The following is an 18,548-nucleotide window of genomic DNA, read 5'->3' as shown; positions in this document are numbered from 1 at the left end:
TTCCTCTAATGGGTGAGTGCCTAGAGAAGGGGGCCCTGGACTTCCTCAAGGGGAAAGAGGAGCTGACTGGTGACCTAGGCCTTCACTGATCCAAGAAGGCAGAGCCCTGGACCTGAGGCACAAGCAGACTACATGCTGCAGCTCGCCCAGCACAAGGCCCTGAGCAGTCCTTTTTTTTTTGAAATCAGGTTGCGCGTCATCCAAGATCCTCTCACAAAGAGAAGCCATGAACTTCCTTGGCTTATGGAACTCTCCACTTGGCTCAGATTTGCCACTGTAAATCATAATGTCAGGTTTGCATTTCAACTCTTAGACCACCATGTGTCAACCCTGCCTAGAGAATTAGAAAGTAAAACCAGTCCTTGCCCAAAGGAAATCTAATTGAAACCCTAGTCCCTTCCTTTTTATACAATATATCCAGAGACATCGGGCAAAACAAAACAAAACAAAAACAAAAGCAAAGTATCAAGAAATTAAAAACTCATTCAAGCAGCAGAGGAACAGTTTAGTCATTCAAACCAGTGAGCATTTTCATGTATTTTAAAATGACTCCTTTTATATGAACAACATCTGTTTTCAAGAAATGATCTTGAGGAGAAAATCAACCATCTTACTAGAGTACAACTTTGAACCAGCGAAGGGACAAATATCAGACTCTTCCATACTCCAGATGCCTTCTGTCTTCATCTCTTCTACAGCTTCATCAAATACCTCAGAAAGGCCCCAAACACAGAACATAAAAACACATATTCTCTCTCCCACAAACACAGTCTCATACAGAGGCAGCCTGTGTGCGGTTAACTGCATAGAATAATCAGGCTGAGGTACTCCATCAGCCCCCGCCTTGGTCAGAGTTAATGCATAGTGACAGAAGTCAACAGTAGCCCCGGGCCACTTCAATCACTCACTTGAGCAGCTAAACATTTTCTGCAAGACAAAGCTCTGTTAGAACCCTTCATTTTTCAAATTAGAGAATGACAAGCTTAATTCCCAACCAGGAGACCTTTCATCTCAAAACTCAGCATAGCCGAGCAGTAGCTATGATTATGTAGTGTGTCTTTCCTGAGAATAAGGCCAGAGATGGCCAACCAGGAGACAACCTTGGACCCAGTCCCAGACCTCAGTCCTGGCCCAGCGGAGACCAGGAACCTACCTGAGACAAAGGAATAGGCTGCTAGGATGTTGCTGAGCAAAGCCATCTCCACGTGCTCCGGGTTGTGGCTGAGCGGCAGCCTCATGGGACATCCAGAGGGGACCTCCTGGAGGTGCTTGGCTGAATCAACGTGGCCACTCTCCTTCTTCTCTTCTGTTTGGGAACACAAAGTGAGTGATAAGGCACATTCTGCTGTCCTGAGGCCGTGTTCCAGGTAGCCTGGGCTCCTAAAGACATATTTTTGCCACAGCTGATTTGCAGGTGTCCTTTGGGGCTTTGGAAACTACAGACCCTCTCTGGCCAGCCCCACTTTATTTGCGGGATAGCTTCACTATAGATCTATGGAAATTATCCTTCAATTGCTTGTGAAAACCATGCTCGCGAAAACTAGCCAGGATCCTAAAGAAAGACCAGCAAGCTCTCCAAGCCAGGGGTGTCACAAAGATTTGGGGTCTTGTGCTCTTTGCTCAAGTGAGCTTCCTGGCTTTCAAGGAAGTAGAAACTCCTTACATCCCTGATTTTCCTGATCTTTCTCCTTTCTCTTCCCCATATCTTCCTAATTCCCACTAAAATCCCCCCTTACCTCTTCCAGAACTCTTTATTTCATTCTCCCTGGTTCACCTTTGAGGCACAGCCCATCAGGTTCAAATCATCATTACAGTCATCACTGCATTTTAATTACAAGCCACAGCCCTCTCCTCTCCTGCTGTGCTTTCCCGGGAGCCTGCAGTGATGACACTTGTGCACCTTGATCAGTTTGCCTCATCCCTCAGGTCACTAAATGTGTGCCTTTGGCAGTGGTTCAGAGCTGGCTATTCCAGAACTGCCAAAGCGGTTCCCATTCTAAAATACCTACAGGAATTTGGGAGCGGGAGCTGCTCCCTGCCTCTAGCTCCATGACTTCACCTGTGACTGTGATGGGCGAGTAGAACACACACATGGCCCAGACTGCCCATCCATAGAACCATCCCTCCAGAGATCAGAACGGGGACTTGGAATCTCAGTGCTCAGCCTCTGGCTGGAGGAGCACATCCACTCCCCAGCTGCTGCAGCTCAAGCCTGGCATTAGCATTATCCAGTTACTCAGCAAAGGCTTTACAGAGAGATCCTGAGCATGAAGTGGGAGAGAGGTGGAAAATACCCAATGGCTCATTCGACATTGCTATGAACTGAAGGCAGGGAATTGAGTCACAGAGTGTAGAGGGGTGTCAGGCTTGGGGAATGAACCTGGGTTCTCAGTGGGTCACAGATGTAACATGGGCCACAATTAGAAGGCCTGGAGAGTGGCAGTTCTACGAGGTAAATAGAATGGGCTACAACAGAACATTCTCAGGCTGGTAGATTTCAACAGGCCTCAGGAAAAACCAAAACAAGAAAACACCAACCAACTCACAGATACAAAGAAACAACCACAAAGTCCTTGGAGCAGCCAGAGGCTCTGAGAGTGACAGCACAAGGAGTGGGAGCTCCAGGGGCTTTGAAAAGAGACTGGCTGCTGTTAAGGGACCCCTGAGCCTGAGCCTCTGAGCCAGAACAGAGTGCCTCTTTCAACAGTCATTTGTGTTCCTAAAAGGTGACAACTGGATGACACAGGTGAATGGTGAGTTCAGAGGCTGTTCTCCAGATTTAAGGACTTCAAGACCCAGGAAAAGAGTGAAGCTACTGGAACATGTCTGAGTGTGTAGTGAGCCATGTCTATTTCAAATCCATTCCCTCCTTCCTGTCTCCACTAATGCTACCAGGGTGCAAGTCTTATCATTTTATTTCTGGGAGTTTTGCAACAGTCTCCTATCTGGTCTTTCTGCTGGTAACTCCTTCCTGCTCAGTATAGCACACCCATGCTTATTAACAGGGTCATTTTTCCATAGTACAAATAGGATCACATCACTCCACCACCCAACTCTAATGAATTTCCATTGACCTTCTTAACACAATACACATCCACTTTCACAATATCTGACCCCTTCCTTACCTCCTAATGTGTCTCCTATCCAAGCTGACAGTCACACACATATATACACACAGATAATAAGAAAGCTTAGAGCTTCAACAATACTAGATTACTTTTAGTTTCCCCAAGTAGAGCAAGCCCTTTCCTCTCTTCATGCTTTTGGTCACAGTCTTCCTTTTGCCTAAATGCCCCCCTTCTCTTCATCTGTGTGGCAAATGTTTCCTATAAGAAATAATTCAGAAGTTTTATGGCAGTCCCAAAATCTCAATGACGTTTTCTGCAGAAATAAAAAAATCCATACTGAAATTCATACGGAATCTCAGGGGACCCCAAATAGTCAAAACAATCTTGAAAATTAACAAAGTTAGACATCTCACCCTTCCTGATTTCAAAACCTATTATAAATCTACAGTAATCAAAACAGCATAGGCCTAGCATATAAAAACAGACATGTAGCATAATGGAATAGAATAGAACATCGAAAAATAAACCCTTACATATATGTTCAAATTATTTTTGCAAGCATGCCAAGACCATTCAATGGGAAAAGACTGCCTTTTCAGCAAACAGTGTTGGAAAAACTGGATGTCCACATGCAAAAGGATGAAGCTGGACCCTTACCTTATACTATATAAAAAATTAACTCAAAATGTATCAAAGACCTAAATGTAACAGCTAAAAATTTTAGAAAAAATTTTTAGAAGACTGTTAGAAGAAAATATGGGGTAAAGATTCATGACATTGGGGTTGACAATGATTTCTTGGATGTGACAACAAAAGCACAGGCAACAAAAGCAAAAAAAGAAATGAACTCTATTAAAATTAAAAACTTCTGTGCATCACAGGGTACAACAGAGTGAAAAGGCAACCCACACAATGGGAGAAAATATTTGCAAATAATATATCTGATAAAGGGTTAATATCCAGACTGCTACCTATCCTAATTCCTAATATCAGGACTCCTACAACTCAACAACTAAAAACAAAGAGCTCAATTTAAAAATGGGCAACAGACTTGAAGCAATATTTCTCCAAAGATACACAAGTAGTCAATAGGCACATGAAAAGATGCTCCACCTAACCAAGCATTAATGAAATCAAAATCAAAACCACAGTGAAATATCATCTCATACCCATTAGGATGACTACTATCAAAAATCAGAAAATAAGTATTGGAACTTGTACACTGTTGATGGGAAGGTAAAATTGTGCAGCCACTGTGGAAAATAGGACGACTATTCCTTAAAAAGTGTTTAAATAGAATTATCCTATGACCCAGCAATTCCACCTCTGGGTATATACTCAAAGGATTTTAAAGCAGAGACTTGAACAGAATTTGTACACCAATGTTCAGAGCTGCATTATTCACAACAGCCAAAAGGTGGAAGTAACCCAAATGTCCATCCACAGATGGATGAATAAATAAAATGTTGTGCACACATACAATACAATATTACTCACAGCCTTAAAAAGGAAGGCATAAACATGGATGAAACTTGAGGATATTAGGCTACGTGAAATAAGCCAGTCAAAAAGGACAGATATTATATGATTCCACATGTATGAAGCACCAACAGTGGTCATATTCATAGAGACAGAAAGTAGAGTAGCGGTTGTCAGGAGCAGAGACAGGGAAAAGATAATTATTGAACAGGATACAGGGTACAAAGTTTCTGTTTTGCAAGATGAAAAGAGTTCTGGGGAAGGATGACAGTGATGGTTGCACAGTAATGTAAATATACTTAATGCCACTGAACTATAGCCTTAACAGTAATTTAAGATAATGAATTTTGTCATATGTATTTTACCACAATTTAAAAATTGTGTTGGTGAGGTAAAACAGTGAATTTTGAAGGTTACTTTATTTAAAGAATCTTGCAATCAAATTTTGGTTTTAAGTTAATAAGAATGATGGCAGAGTTACCTTTTAGTGGTATTAAATTTGAAGTCAATAAAATTCTAATTCATATCACAATATGAATATGGCTTAATTTTAAGTAAGAGATGTTATTGCACTTATTTTTTAAAATCGGATTGTAAATAAGTGTAATCTATCATATTTATAGATTAACAGGAAAAAGATCATATGAATAGATGGAAAAATGCATTTGCGTAAAATTTAATAAAAATTCATGATTTAAGCAAAGGAAAGACCCCCATGAATCTTCCAAATGCCTTTCTTTGCCTATAAGAGTGTCTAGAGATTCTTCTAATATTGTGCCTATGATATTGCAATTGGAACTGAGTGTCCCCTGGTATGTCACCCCCATACAGGTGACTGTGTCATTACATAGTGTTCAGGGGGTGATAATCTCATTGTCCCTTTAGCTACCTGGGGAGAGGTGTGCTGTCAGGAGCAGAGAAGTTTCTGGTAAGAACAGTTCATCTCTGACGATGTTGGCATCAGCCAGTAGAGGTTCTAAAACTTGCTTGGCCCCAGTTGGCTTCTCAGACTCTGAAAGAAAAAAGCAGCAGCACAAAAACCATCACATACCCAGGAGATCACATCATACCTTAGACCTGGTGTGTGAACCCAGCAGAGAAGCTTTGGTGGCTAGGGTCTGGATCCTTGGAAGGATGAATAGCATCCCCAGAGAGGAGAAAGCCCACTGACAGAGGTTAATCTGGAATTTGAACTAGACAGCCAGATAAACCAATCTCCCAAGGTCATAGCAGAAAGGATGCAAGAGGTAAAAGATCAAAGAAACATGCTTCCTCTCCACTCCTGTCAGCCAAAATTCACAAAACAGCTAGTGTGGGATGTGCTAATCTGGCCTCTCATCAGTGAAGTTTGCAGGCTAGCCTCTCTGGAACAGGAAGGGAGGGAATTCTGTTCCCTTCTAGCAATGCCCAGATGGACCATGAAATGAAGTCTCACACAGCTCTGTAGGCACTAGAATCCTGGAAATGCTGATATGTAGATTCCTACGCCCTGTGCCTTCCATGCTGAAGTGTCAAGGCCTCTACTCAGCCCAGGTAGGAAATCTCCTCTCTGTGTCCAGCTACCCTTAGAAGCTTTCAGGAAGAATGAAATCATTCATGGAGCTCTGAGCACTGAGCTGTCCCCACTTCACGTGTGCACACTCATTCATTCATTATCATCGCACCCTGCCAACTACTGCAGCTTCCGACTTCTGCTTATTGATGACTTTATAGAGACACATCTCAGCTGCTTCTTCCCCAAAAAGGATTGGTGGCACCATCCTATGTTAATTTTACAGGTCAAGAAAATAGGGGCGAGAAAGAAAAGAAAACTGGAAGCATGGGATCGGTAACTGTTTACAGATTCATGTACCAAAGTGCAGAAGTAGGTCTTTGAAGCCCATTGACCTTCCACTCTACACTTGTGAAAACCATCAGGCACTGACCCTAGGACAGTCACATGTTGTCTGAAGAGCAAAAGCTCAAATGGAAAAACAGTCCTCATATCACCAGCTGCGGAGAGGATACACATGGCCCCAGAGAAATAACTGAGCTGAGAGAAACCCCCATTTTCTTTGTAGGGCAGATAAGCACCTGGGGATGATACATCTAACATGCCAGCCTGCCAGCCATTTGGTTTCCATTGCCCCATCAATCTTCCCCTCCCAACCATCACAAGGAATCATTTCCAGAGACATATCCTGGACCTTGTCATCACCTGGAAAGGTTTTACCTCTGAATACTGGGCTGTGAACTCCTTAAGGGCAGGGACCATGCCTTAATTCTTATCTTTGTTCTCAGAGTTTCCTACAATAAGTTCACAGAGCTAGTGCTCAGGGACTGTTTGCTGCTTAAATGACTCACACTGAGAAATCTCACTCTCCAATCAGAACCTCTATCCTACCTCTCTGATGTGGTTTGGCTGTGTCCTCACTGAAATCTCATCTTGAAATATAGTTCCCACAATCCCCAAGTGTTGTAGGAGGGACCCATTGGGGGGGGTAATTGAATCATGGGGCAGTTACCCCCATGCTTTTTTTCTACTAGTAGTGAGTGAGTTCTCACGAGATCTGTTGGTTTTATAAGGGGTGTTTCCCCCTTTTGCTCAGTACTTCTCCATGATTGTAAGTTTCCTAAGGCCTCCCCATCCACACAAAACTGTGAGTCGATTAAACCTCTTTCCTTTATAAATTACCCAGTCACGGGTATATCTTTATTAGCAGTGTGAGAATACTGCTATGCACTCTCCATACCTGAATCAAAGTAAACGTGCTCCCCAAGCTCTCTGAGGCTTCTATCTTGTCATTCCTTCCCTGCTTACTCAGTTTATCACTCTCATCTTAGATTCATCTTTTCTCTGCACAGCCTGGCTACTACAACTACACTACATGCCACTCTCACCAGAACCCTTCTGCTGCCCTCAACCTCAGGCCTAACTTCCAAAGCACTCCAACCCTCACCTGCCTTCTCTCCTCCCTACAGGCTAGTGCTTCTGAAAAAGTATAATCATTCATATTTGCAGCATTGCAAATGCTGAATTTACAAAATCAATTGAGGCCCCCAGTGCTGCGAGGAAAGCCAGAATGTATGTCCCTGACATCTTACTTTCTCACTTTCTCATTCTTCAATCTTCTCATTCAATCATCTCAGCTTTCCAGAGAAATAGAGGGCACCCTACATGAACTCTAACTTTCCTCCCTTCCATCTCATTCTGACCTTCCTTCCTTCTGTCTCTAAGGAGTTTTCACCTGTGCTTTCAAATTATTTCCTCCTTCTTCCTACAGGACATGGTTCCATTAATGAATGATTCTTCTTTGACTTTCCCTTTTCTGGCTGATCTCCATCTCTCTATATAAATGGGTAGGCAGATAGATGGATTGATAGATAGACAGGTAGATAAATAGATAAGATGTATAGAGTGATTACATATATTTGTATAATTCTCTTTCTCAAAATTTTAGTCTTTCACTTTCTCTTCACCTTCTTGCCCCATATATAAATACATATATATAAACACACATACATATATACATTCTATACTTATATACATACATATATAAATATACAATGTGTATATGTATGTATGCATGCATGTATATATGTATGTGTATATGAATATCTATTGTTTTTTCTCAAATACTTGCTCATTCTTTCCCAATCACTCTCTCAATCTATCTTTTGATCTACTGCCCTTATCTCTTTTTATCTACTATAAACTTAAGTAATTTCCCCCACCTTTAAACAATCTTCCCTTTGCTCAGCCTCTGCTGTAGTTTCTTATCACCCATTCTACTTCCCTTCACAGACATACATCTTCATAGGAGGTTATATTTCCTCTTTCCATTTCTTCCATCAGTCCATCCTTGGCCTAAAATATCTGGCTTCATATCCAGCCTATCTACCAAAGCATTGTTGGTAAGGTGGCCACAGTGAAACAATCAAGTCTGTGCTTCTAATGATTGCTCCAGCATGGAGACTATGAGCTCCTGGATGTCGAGGGGGCTCTTGTGTCCCATCCTTCTGCATTTGTGGTAGCTAACACAATTCCCAGCACATAAATGCATTAAAACAAATTTCTGTCTCAGTGATGGGAGTCAAGGTGTGTGGGGCTAAGATTGTCAGACATGGGCCTTAAAGCAGAATGAACAATGTCCTCAATGACACTGATATAACTCCTGAGACCTCAAGAAAAATCTTTGTCTTTATTTGAACCTAAGAGAACTAGGGTTAAGAAATGATATGGTCCTCGACAAGACTCACTTGGTGGTGGCCACAGACCACAGGAATACCAATGCTGTTACAGCAGGGCTCTAACACAGAGCCCGAGGCCTTCACTTAGCACTATGCAGAGGTCAGTACCGAGGGTGGTTCACAAAAAGTTTCTAACTTTAACACACTGTGATGCTGTTAACCTGGAGGCTGCCTACCTTCCTATCCCAAGGCAGAGCTTGCTTGTCTTAAATCAATAAATATTTATTAAGCCCCACTAGAACCATTTATTTAGCAAGCAATCTGCAGCTATTAAGGAACTGAGAATTCTCTGAAGGTCCACATGTTACTCACCTCCATGCCCAGTGATTGACTCACAGGGCTTCCTTTGAATGACTAAGTCCAGAAATGAGCAAATGTGGTCAGCAATCTACCTACCTACACTACAAACAGAATCAAGTATAAATGCAATGTAAATTAAGTGGACAGTTGGGAAAAGAATAATTAATTTCAATAATAAGGTAGCAATGCAGAGGACCCATAAAGACTTCATAGAGAGGTAACATTCAAATTGAATGTTGAGCTACTGCATATTAATTTAACTACTGAGTATTAATTTAATAACGAATTATACTAATAGCTCACATTTATTGAGACCTTTCTCTTCAACCCGACAATTTGCAAAGTGCTATTTAATTTAAGTTTCATAACAGTCCCATGAGGTAGATGCTATTATCCTCATTTTTCAGATGGGAAAACTGAGCTATGGAGAGGTAAAGTTGCCCAAGATCACCTAGCTAGAAAATGATGAAGTTCAAATTTAAACAGTCCAACTCCAGTGCTCTTAACTTTGTTAGAGTAAAGAAAAGCACTGGAGACAGAGGGAAGAGCAGGAGCTAAAGTACATGGCGCATCTTTAGCATGGGAGCAAAGGGATAGGCAGAGAAACTGAACAGAAGTCAAAGCTGCAAAGGCAAAGTTGGAATTGCATTTTGGTAGATCTGCAGTGCCTTGCAGAAGTTGAGCTTTATTTTATGGACAGTAAATAATATTAACAGGAGAATGACATGGTCAGTTCTGCTTTGTAGGAAGAAAACACTGGCAGAAGTGTGGAGGATGTGTTGGAGAAGCCAGAGATGGTCTGAAAGACTTATTGGGGGTCTAACTCAGTAGCCCAGGTAAAGGATGATGCACACCAAAAACCAAGGAGATAAAGTAGCTGAAGAAGCCAGCAACCCAGAAACCCAACACAACTGGTGCACAAAAAACAGACTCCCAAAACATGCCTGTTCTCTCTAGCCAGAGGACCAGGAAAGGAGTGTTCTAGCACGACAGAAAACTCTTGGACAATAACCACTCTACTTCAGCCAAACATCATTTTAAAAAACAAAAAACCCATGGCCTCATCCACACCCACACCCATACCAGCAAAGTCTGAGTAGATAGCCTAGACTTTCACCCTTAAGACACTATAGCAAGAAACTCCAACACCCTTGCCAGAGTGATGTCAGAGAAGACCCAAGGGGAGAGATGAGACTTTCATCTGAGATAGCTGGTGAGCTACCTTCCCTGGCAATATCAGTAAGGACTACATGGGAAGCCTGGACATCTGCCCCCTCCTAGAAATAACTAGATAATCCTCCCCTTCTCCACTGGGGTATCTGAGGCAGCCTAGTCAGGACTCTCATCACTACCAGTGGTTACAAGCCCCACATCAATGGAGACCACATGGGATCCAGAACTCCCATCCCCATCCAGCAGTAATGAGGAGCCAATCAATTGATGCGAACACTAAGATGATAAGGGTAATAGAATTATCTGGTAAAGATTTTTAAACACCATGATTTTAAAAATACTTCAACAAGCAATTATGCACATGCTTAAAACAAATAAAGAAATTAAAAGCCTCAGCAAAGAAATAAAAAGTCTCTGCAAATAAAGAGAAGATATAAAGAAACAGAATTTTACAATTAAAAAAACACAATAATGAGCAGCATTTGGAGACTCACATTGTGAACTTTTGCTCCAAGAACCACCACAGGAACATACCAGGGAAACTGAAAGAATTCACAGACCCTTTGAAAGGAGTGGCTTGCTACTGCAAACTCCAAGAAACAGCCAAAAAAACAGCCAGTGCCCAAAGTGTAAGAGGAGGAAAGTCTGCCTCTGAACATACATCCTCACTGGGGAACCTGGAACTCTAGATCATGGAAGAAGGATTTAACTGTACCTAGAGCTGAAATGAATTTAGATAGCTGAGCAAAATACAAAAGTAGAAGAAGCCATGGGAAGTGCCCTGTAGGCACTCCTGGTCCCCAGGGAAGCCCAGCGAAGCCATTTCTGACTTTACCTCACAGGGTTCCTTGGGGAGGGCAGCCAGTGGAACTGAGGAAGGGCCACAGGAAGAAGGAGACTTCCGGCTGAACTGTATAATAATTTTGATCAAGTATGAATTTTCCTAGGCAGAATCTGAGGGGTGGGGGCGAATAGGAAGTGCAGATATGAGCACAGAAGCTGCTGCAGTCAGGGAGGGGTGAGGCCTGAACACTCTGCTTGCTTTCTCAGCAGGGAGGCTTGCAGCCTGAGGCAAGATCTCAGCCCTGTGCACCAGAGGCCTGTAAACAAATTCAGCTCTGTTGGTTGTTGGCAGGACTAAGACTGGCCTTGCTGGCTGTGTGGGAGCTGGGTAAGGTCTGTCACTGTGAGCTTTCCCCCACTTCCCTGGCAATCTGTACGAAGCACCGGAAAGCAGCCATAATCCTCCTTGGAACACAACTCCATTGGCCTGAGAACCACTGCCCCGTCCCCGCAAGGGGTCTCTGCAGGCACCACCCAAGAAGAGTCTGAGCTCAGGCACACCTAGCCCTACTCCCACGTGATGGTCTTTTTCTACCCACCTTGGTAGCTGAAGACAAAAGACATAAACTTGCAGGAGCTCTATAGCCCCCCCACCCCCGCCAGTGCCTGAGAAACCTGAATAGTTATCCCACTGACCTTAGGGCAAGCTTGCATTCCCCCATATTACCACAGCTGATGCTCTCTTGAAAGCGTCACCTCCTGGCTGGAGGACAACCAACTCAAGCCATTACAGCAACACATTACCGAACCACCCTGCTCCAAGAAAGGAGAAAACAACAGCTAATTTCACTATCCATAATATCCTGGCTAACCAGAGGTCTTGAATCTGTCTATGTGACAACTTTGTTATAAGCATAACCAGTATTTAAGAAAACCAATGCACTAAACAAAACAATAACCAAGGACTCTCGCAGAATCCACTTCATTCTCCTGCTACCTCCACCAGAACAGGTGCTGGTATCCATGGCTGACAGACCTGAAGATAGATCACATCACAGAACTCTTTGCAGACACTTCCCAGTACCAGCCTGGAGCCCGGCAGCTCAGCAAACCCTAACCCTAGTCCTAACCTTAAATATATATGCACCTAACAGTGGAGATCTCAAATTTATAAAACAATTACCACTTGACCTAAGAAATGAGATAGACAGCAACATAATAATAGTGGGGAACTTCAATACCCCACTGACAGCACTAGACAGGTCATCAAGACAGAATATCAACAAAGAAACAATGGGCTTAAACTATACCCTAGAACAAATGAACTTAACAGATATTTACAGAATATTCTGCCCAACAACAGCAGAACATACATTCTATTCATCAGCACACAGAACATTCTCCAAGATAGACTAGACCACAAAACAAGTCTCAATGAATTTAAGAAAATCAAAATTATATTGACTACTCTCTCAGACCACAGTGGAATAAAACTGGAAATCAACTCCAAAAGGAACCCTCAAAACCATGCAAGTATATGGAAATTAAGTAATCAGCTCCTAAATGATCTTTGGGTCAACAATGAAATAAAGATGGAAATTTAAAAATTGTCTGAACTGAATAATAACGAAACAATCTATCACAACCTCTGGGATACAGCAAAAGTGGTGCTAACAGGAAATTTCACAGCATTAAATGCCTACATCAAAAAATCTGAAAGAGCTCAAATAGACCATCTAAGGTCACACCTCAAGGAACTAGAGAAACAAGAACAAACTAAACCCAAAACATAGGAGATGAAAAGAAATAACAAGGATTGCAATAGAACTAAATGAAATTGAAATAAACAAAAAACAATACAAAATATAAATGAAATAAAAAGCTGGTTATTTGAAAAGATAAACAAAATTGTTAGACCATTCATGAGATTAACCAAGAAAAGAGAGACAATCCACATAAACTCAATTGGAAAAGAAACAGAAGATATTACAACTGATACAACAGAAATACAAAGGATCATTCAAGGCTACAATGAACACTTTTATGCGCACAGACTAGAAAATCTAGAGGGGATGGGTAAATTCCTGGAAATATACAGCCCTCCTGGATTAAACCAGGTAGAAATAGAAACTCTGAATAGATCAATAACAAGTAGCAAGATTGAAACAGAAACAAAAAAGTTGCCAAAAAAAAAAAAAAAAAAAATCCAGGACCAGATGGATTCGCAGCTGAATTCTACCAGGCGTTCAAAGAATTGGTACCAATATTGCTAAAACTATTCCAAAAGATAGAGAAAGAGAGAATCCTTCTGAAATCATTCTATGAAGCTACTATCAGCCTAATACCAAAACCAGGAAAAGGCATAACAAAATAGAAAACTACAGACCAATATGCCTGAAGAACACAGATGCAAAAACCCTCAACAAAATACTAGCTAACTGAATCCAACAGCATATCAATAATAATAATAATAATACACCATGATCAAGTGAGTTTTATACCAGGGATGCAGGGATAGTTTAACATACACAGGTCAATAAATGTGAAACATCACATAAACAGAATTAAAAACAGAAATTATATGATCATCTCAATAGGTGCAGAAAAAAACATCTGACAAAATCTAGCATCCCTTTATGATTAAAACCTTCAGGAAAATCAGCATGGTAGGGACATACCTTAAGGTAATAAAAGCCATCTATGACAAACCCACAGCCAATATTATACTGAATGGGGAAAAGTTGAAAGCATTCCCCCGAGAACTGAAACAAGACAAAAATGCCCGCTTTCACCACTTCAATTAAGCATAGTACTGGAAGTCCTAGTCAGAGCAATCAGACAAGAGAAAGAAATAAAGGTCATTCAAATTGGTAAAGAGGAAGTCAAATGGTCACTGTTTGATGATGATATTATCATATACCTGGAAAACCCTCAGGACTCATCCAAAAAGATCCTAGAACTGATAAATGAATTCAGTAAGGTTTCAGGATACAAAATCAATGTATACAAATCAATAACACTGCTATACACCAACAGTGACTAGGCTGAGAATCAAATCAAGAACTCAACCAACTTTACAATAGCTGCAAAAACAAAAATAAAGTACTTAGGAATATACCTAAACAAGGAATATTCACCTTACTCCTGCAAGAATAGCCATAATTTAAAAATCAAAAACTAATAGATGTTGGCATGGATGTGGTGAAAAGAGAACATTTATACACTACTGGTGGGAATGTAAACCAGTACAACCACTATACGACAGTACAGAGATTCCTTAAAGAATGAAAAGCAGATCTGCCATTTGATCCAGCAGTCTCACTACTGAGTATCCACCCAGTGGAAAATAAATCATTATATGGAAAAGACACTTGCACATGAATGTTTGTAGCAGCAAAATTCGTAACTGCAAAAATATGGAACCAGCCCAAATGCTCATCAATCAACGAGTGGATAAAGAATATGTAGTTTTATATATATATATACACACACACACACATATACACACACACATACATACACACACACACACGCTATATATATAAAAATATATAAATACTATTCCATATATGATGGAATACTATTCAACCATAAAGAAATAATGACATTCTTAGCAACCTGGATCGAGTTGGAGACCATTATTCTAAGTGAAGTAACTCAGGAATAGAAAACCACACATTGTATGTTCTCACTTTTAAGTGAGAGCTAAGCTTATGAGGATGCAAAGGCATAAGAATAATACAGTGCAGTTTGGGGACTTCAGGGAAGGCTGGGAGGAGGGTAAGGGGTAAAAGACTATACATTGGGTACAGTGTACACTGCTTGGGTGATACTTTCACCAAAATCTCAGAAATCACCATTAAAAAACTAAAACTTATTCATGTAATGGCCGCACATGGTAGCTCACGCCTGTAATCCCAGCACTTTGGGAGGCCGAGGCGGGCAGATCACGAGGTCACAAGATCGCCACCATCCTGGCTAACACGGTGAAACCCCGTCTCTACTAAAAATACAAAAAAATTAGCCGGGCATGGTGGCGGGCGCCTGTAGTCCCAGCTACTCGGGAGGCTGAGGCGGGAGAATGGCGTGAACCCAGGAGGCAGAGCTTGCAGTGAGCCGAGATCAGGCAGCTGCACTCCTGTCTGGGCGACAGAGCGAGACTCCGCCTCAAAAAAAAAAAAAAAAAAAAAAAAAAAAAAAAAGAAAAAAAAGAGCTTATCCGTGTAATTAAACAGCACCTGTTCCCCAAAAACTATTGAAATAAAAAAAAAATGTTTAAATAAAGAAAGGCTAGGACACCTGGCATATGAAAAGAACTAAAGAAATAAAGGAACTGAATAAGGAGATACTTGTAACACAGCCAGTGTTTATGTGAGTAAAACTCCGTATTGTAGGTCTGGTAATTAAAAGAAAACGTCATGTTTATTTTTATTAACAACAATAATAAAAGCCAACATTTATTAAGTACATTCCACACACTAAAAAAATACAATAACCAAAATAAAAGGCTCAAAATAAATAGATGGGCTTGATGGTAAATGGAGGAGGCAGAGGAAACAATAAGTGATTTGAAAGACAGAATAATAGAAATTACTTAGTTGAACTACAGAGAGAAAACAGACTGGAAAAAAAATGAACAGAGTCTTAGGGATCTGTGAGATTATTACAAAAGACCTAACATTTGTGTCATTGGAGCTCCAGAATGAAAGAAGGATGAAGAGGAACTGAGAAAGTAATCAAAGAAATAATGACTTTTAAAAAACCAAATTTGTCAAGAAACATAAACTTATAGATTCAAGAAGCTGAGCAAATCTCAAATGGAATAAATCCAAAGAAATCCATGTGAAGACACACTGTAATTTAACTTTTGAAAACTAAAGACTAAAGAGGCTGGGTGTGGTGGCTCAAGCCTGTAATCCCAGCACTTTGGGAAGCCAGGGTGGGCAGGTTACTTGAGCTCAGGTGTTTCAGACCAGCCTACGTAATATGGCAAAACCCCGTCTTTACTAAAAATACAAAAATTAGCTGGGTATGGTGGCATGCACCTGTGGGTCCCAGCTACTCAGGAGGCTGAGGTGGGAGGATCACTTGAGCCTCGGAAGTCGAGACTGCAGTAAACCGAGATTGCCCCACTGCACTATAGCCTGAGCGACACAGAGTGAGACCTTGAGAAGAAGAAGGAGAAGGAGAAGGAGAAGGAGAAGGAGAAGGAGAAGGAGAAGGAGAAGGAGAAGGAGAAGGAGAGGAAGAGGAAGAGGAAGAGGAAGAAGAAGAAGAAAAGAAAACCAAAGACCAAAAAAAAAAAAAAAATTGAAAGCTGCCTGAGAAAAATGACGTCTTAGCTACAGGGAAAAAACAATTCAGAACACAGAGGGTTTCTCATTGGAAACCATGGAAGTCAAAAGGCAGTAAGTAGCACAATATATATTTCAGGGGCTGAAAGAAATGAACTGTGAATCCAGAATCAATATCCAGCAAAACTCCCCTTCAAGATGTAGGGGAAACCAGACATTCTCCAATGAAGGAAAACTAAGAGAATTTGTCACCACCAGACCTACCCAAAAAGAATTACTAAAGTCCTCTAAACGGAAAGAATTTTTTAAAGATATCATGAAATATCAAGAAGAAAGCACAAATATAGGTAAATACAGTAGGCTTTCTTTTTCCTCATGAGTTTTCTAAATTGTATTTAACAGTTGAAGCAAAAATGTTGACACTTATGTATGTAAAGGCGGCCAGGCACAGTTAACTCACACCTGTAATCCCAGCGATTCAGGAGGCAGAGGCAGGAGGGTCACTTGATACCAGGAATTTCGACCAGCCTGGGCAACATGATGAGACCCCAATCTCTAAAAAAAAATAATTATTATTTTATTTTATTTTATTTATTTTTGAGATGGGAGTCTCACTCTGTCGCCCAGGCTTGAGTGCAGTGGGGCGATCTCGGCTCACTGCAAGCTCCACCTCCCGGGTTCACGCCATTCTCCTGCCTCAGCCTCCTGAGTAGCTGGGACTATAGGCGCCCGCCACCACGCCCGGCTAATTTTTTTTGTATTTTTAGCAGAGACGGGGTTTCACCGTGTTAGCCACCATGGTCTCCATCTCCTGACCTCATGATCCGCCCGCCTCGGCCTCCCAATAATTTTAAAAAATACTTAGCAGGGCATGGTAGCAAATGCCTACAGTCTCAGCTACTCCGAGGCAGTAAGATTGCTTAAGCCCAGGAATTCGAGCCTGCAGTGAGCTATGATTGTGCCACTGCACTCCAGTTTGGACAGCAGAGAGAGACCTTGTCTCAAAAATAAAATAAAATTGTTAAAATGAAAAATTAATGTATGTAAAGGAAATATTTAAGACACACTTTGGAGTAGGGCAAAGGGAAGCAAAGCAGGGTAAGGTTTTTATGTTTCACTCAAACTGGTGAAATGGCACCAGCAGACGGTAAATAGCCATATATATATATATATACACACACACACACATATATATATAACAACCACTAGAAAAACCGTATGAAGAAATATATTTAAAAATACTACAAACAAATCAAAATGGGATTCTAAAACAATGTTCAAGTAACTAAAAAAAAAAAGAAAACAGAGAAACAAACAAAAAACAGAAGACAAAAGACAAAATGGCAGACGTCAGCCCTAACATCTCAATACTGACATTAAGTGTAAATAATCTGAACACACCAATTAAAGATAGCTATTGGCAAAGTGGATTTTAAAAATGACCCTTTGTCGGATGCATAGTTTGCAAATATTTTCTCTCATTCTGTAGGTTGTTTGTTACTCTGTTAATACTTCTTTTGCTCTGCGGAAGCTTTTTAGTTTAATTGGGTCCCATTTATTTCTTTTGTTTCTGTTGCATCTGCTTTTGGGGTCTTAGTCACAGATTCTTTGCCTCAGTCAATGTCTGAAAGAGTTTTCCTAGGTTTTCTTCTAGCATTCTTATGGTTTCAGATACTATATTTAAGTCTTTAATCCATCTTGACTTAATTTTTGTATATGGTGAGAGATAGGGATCTAGTTTAATTCTTTTACATGTGACTATCCAATTTTCCCAGCACCATCCACTGAATAGGGTATCCTTTCCCTAGTTTATATTTTTGTGTGCCTTGTCAAAGATCAGTCCAGAATCTCCAAGTCAAACAAATCAGCAAGAAAAAAAATCCCATTAAAAAGTGAGCAAATGATATAAATAGAAATTTCTCAAAAGAGGATATACAAATGGCCAACAAATATATGAAAAAATGCTCAACATCACTTATCATCAGAGAAATGCAAATTAAACTCACAATGAGATATCACTTATCCTCACTGGAATGGCCATTATTAAAAAGTCAAGAAGCAATAGATGGCATAGATATGGCAAAAAAAAAAAAAAAAAAAAAAAAAAAAAAGGAAACTTGTTTATACACTGCTGATGGGAGGGTAAATTAGAACAACCTCTATGGAAAACCATATGGAGTTTTCTCAAATAACTAAAAGTAGATCTACCATTTGATGAAGC

The 18,548-nt window shown here is 40.7% G+C and overlaps 1 protein-coding gene across 9 annotated transcripts in view; it reads right to left on the bottom strand.

Moving 5' to 3' along the window:
• Positions 1 to 18,548, bottom strand: part of EVA1A (eva-1 homolog A, regulator of programmed cell death) — a 102,619-nt gene that overhangs the window by 23,654 nt on the left and 60,417 nt on the right. For 2 of the 9 annotated variants that reach the window (XM_077958568.1, XM_015112552.3), the window contains exons 2-3: positions 5,437 to 5,559; positions 1,154 to 1,306 (exon numbers count right to left, since the gene is read on the bottom strand). In XM_077958568.1, coding sequence (XP_077814694.1) covers positions 1,154 to 1,306; positions 5,437 to 5,559 — 276 coding nt within the window. 9 annotated transcript variants of the gene reach the window in all.

This window comes from Macaca mulatta, chromosome 13 (assembly GCF_049350105.2).
Source record: "Macaca mulatta isolate MMU2019108-1 chromosome 13, T2T-MMU8v2.0, whole genome shotgun sequence".
Lineage (NCBI taxonomy): Eukaryota > Metazoa > Chordata > Mammalia > Primates > Cercopithecidae > Macaca > Macaca mulatta.
The sequence above is the reverse complement of the archived record's forward strand: the minus strand, read 5'-3'. Positions and strand labels throughout refer to the sequence as shown.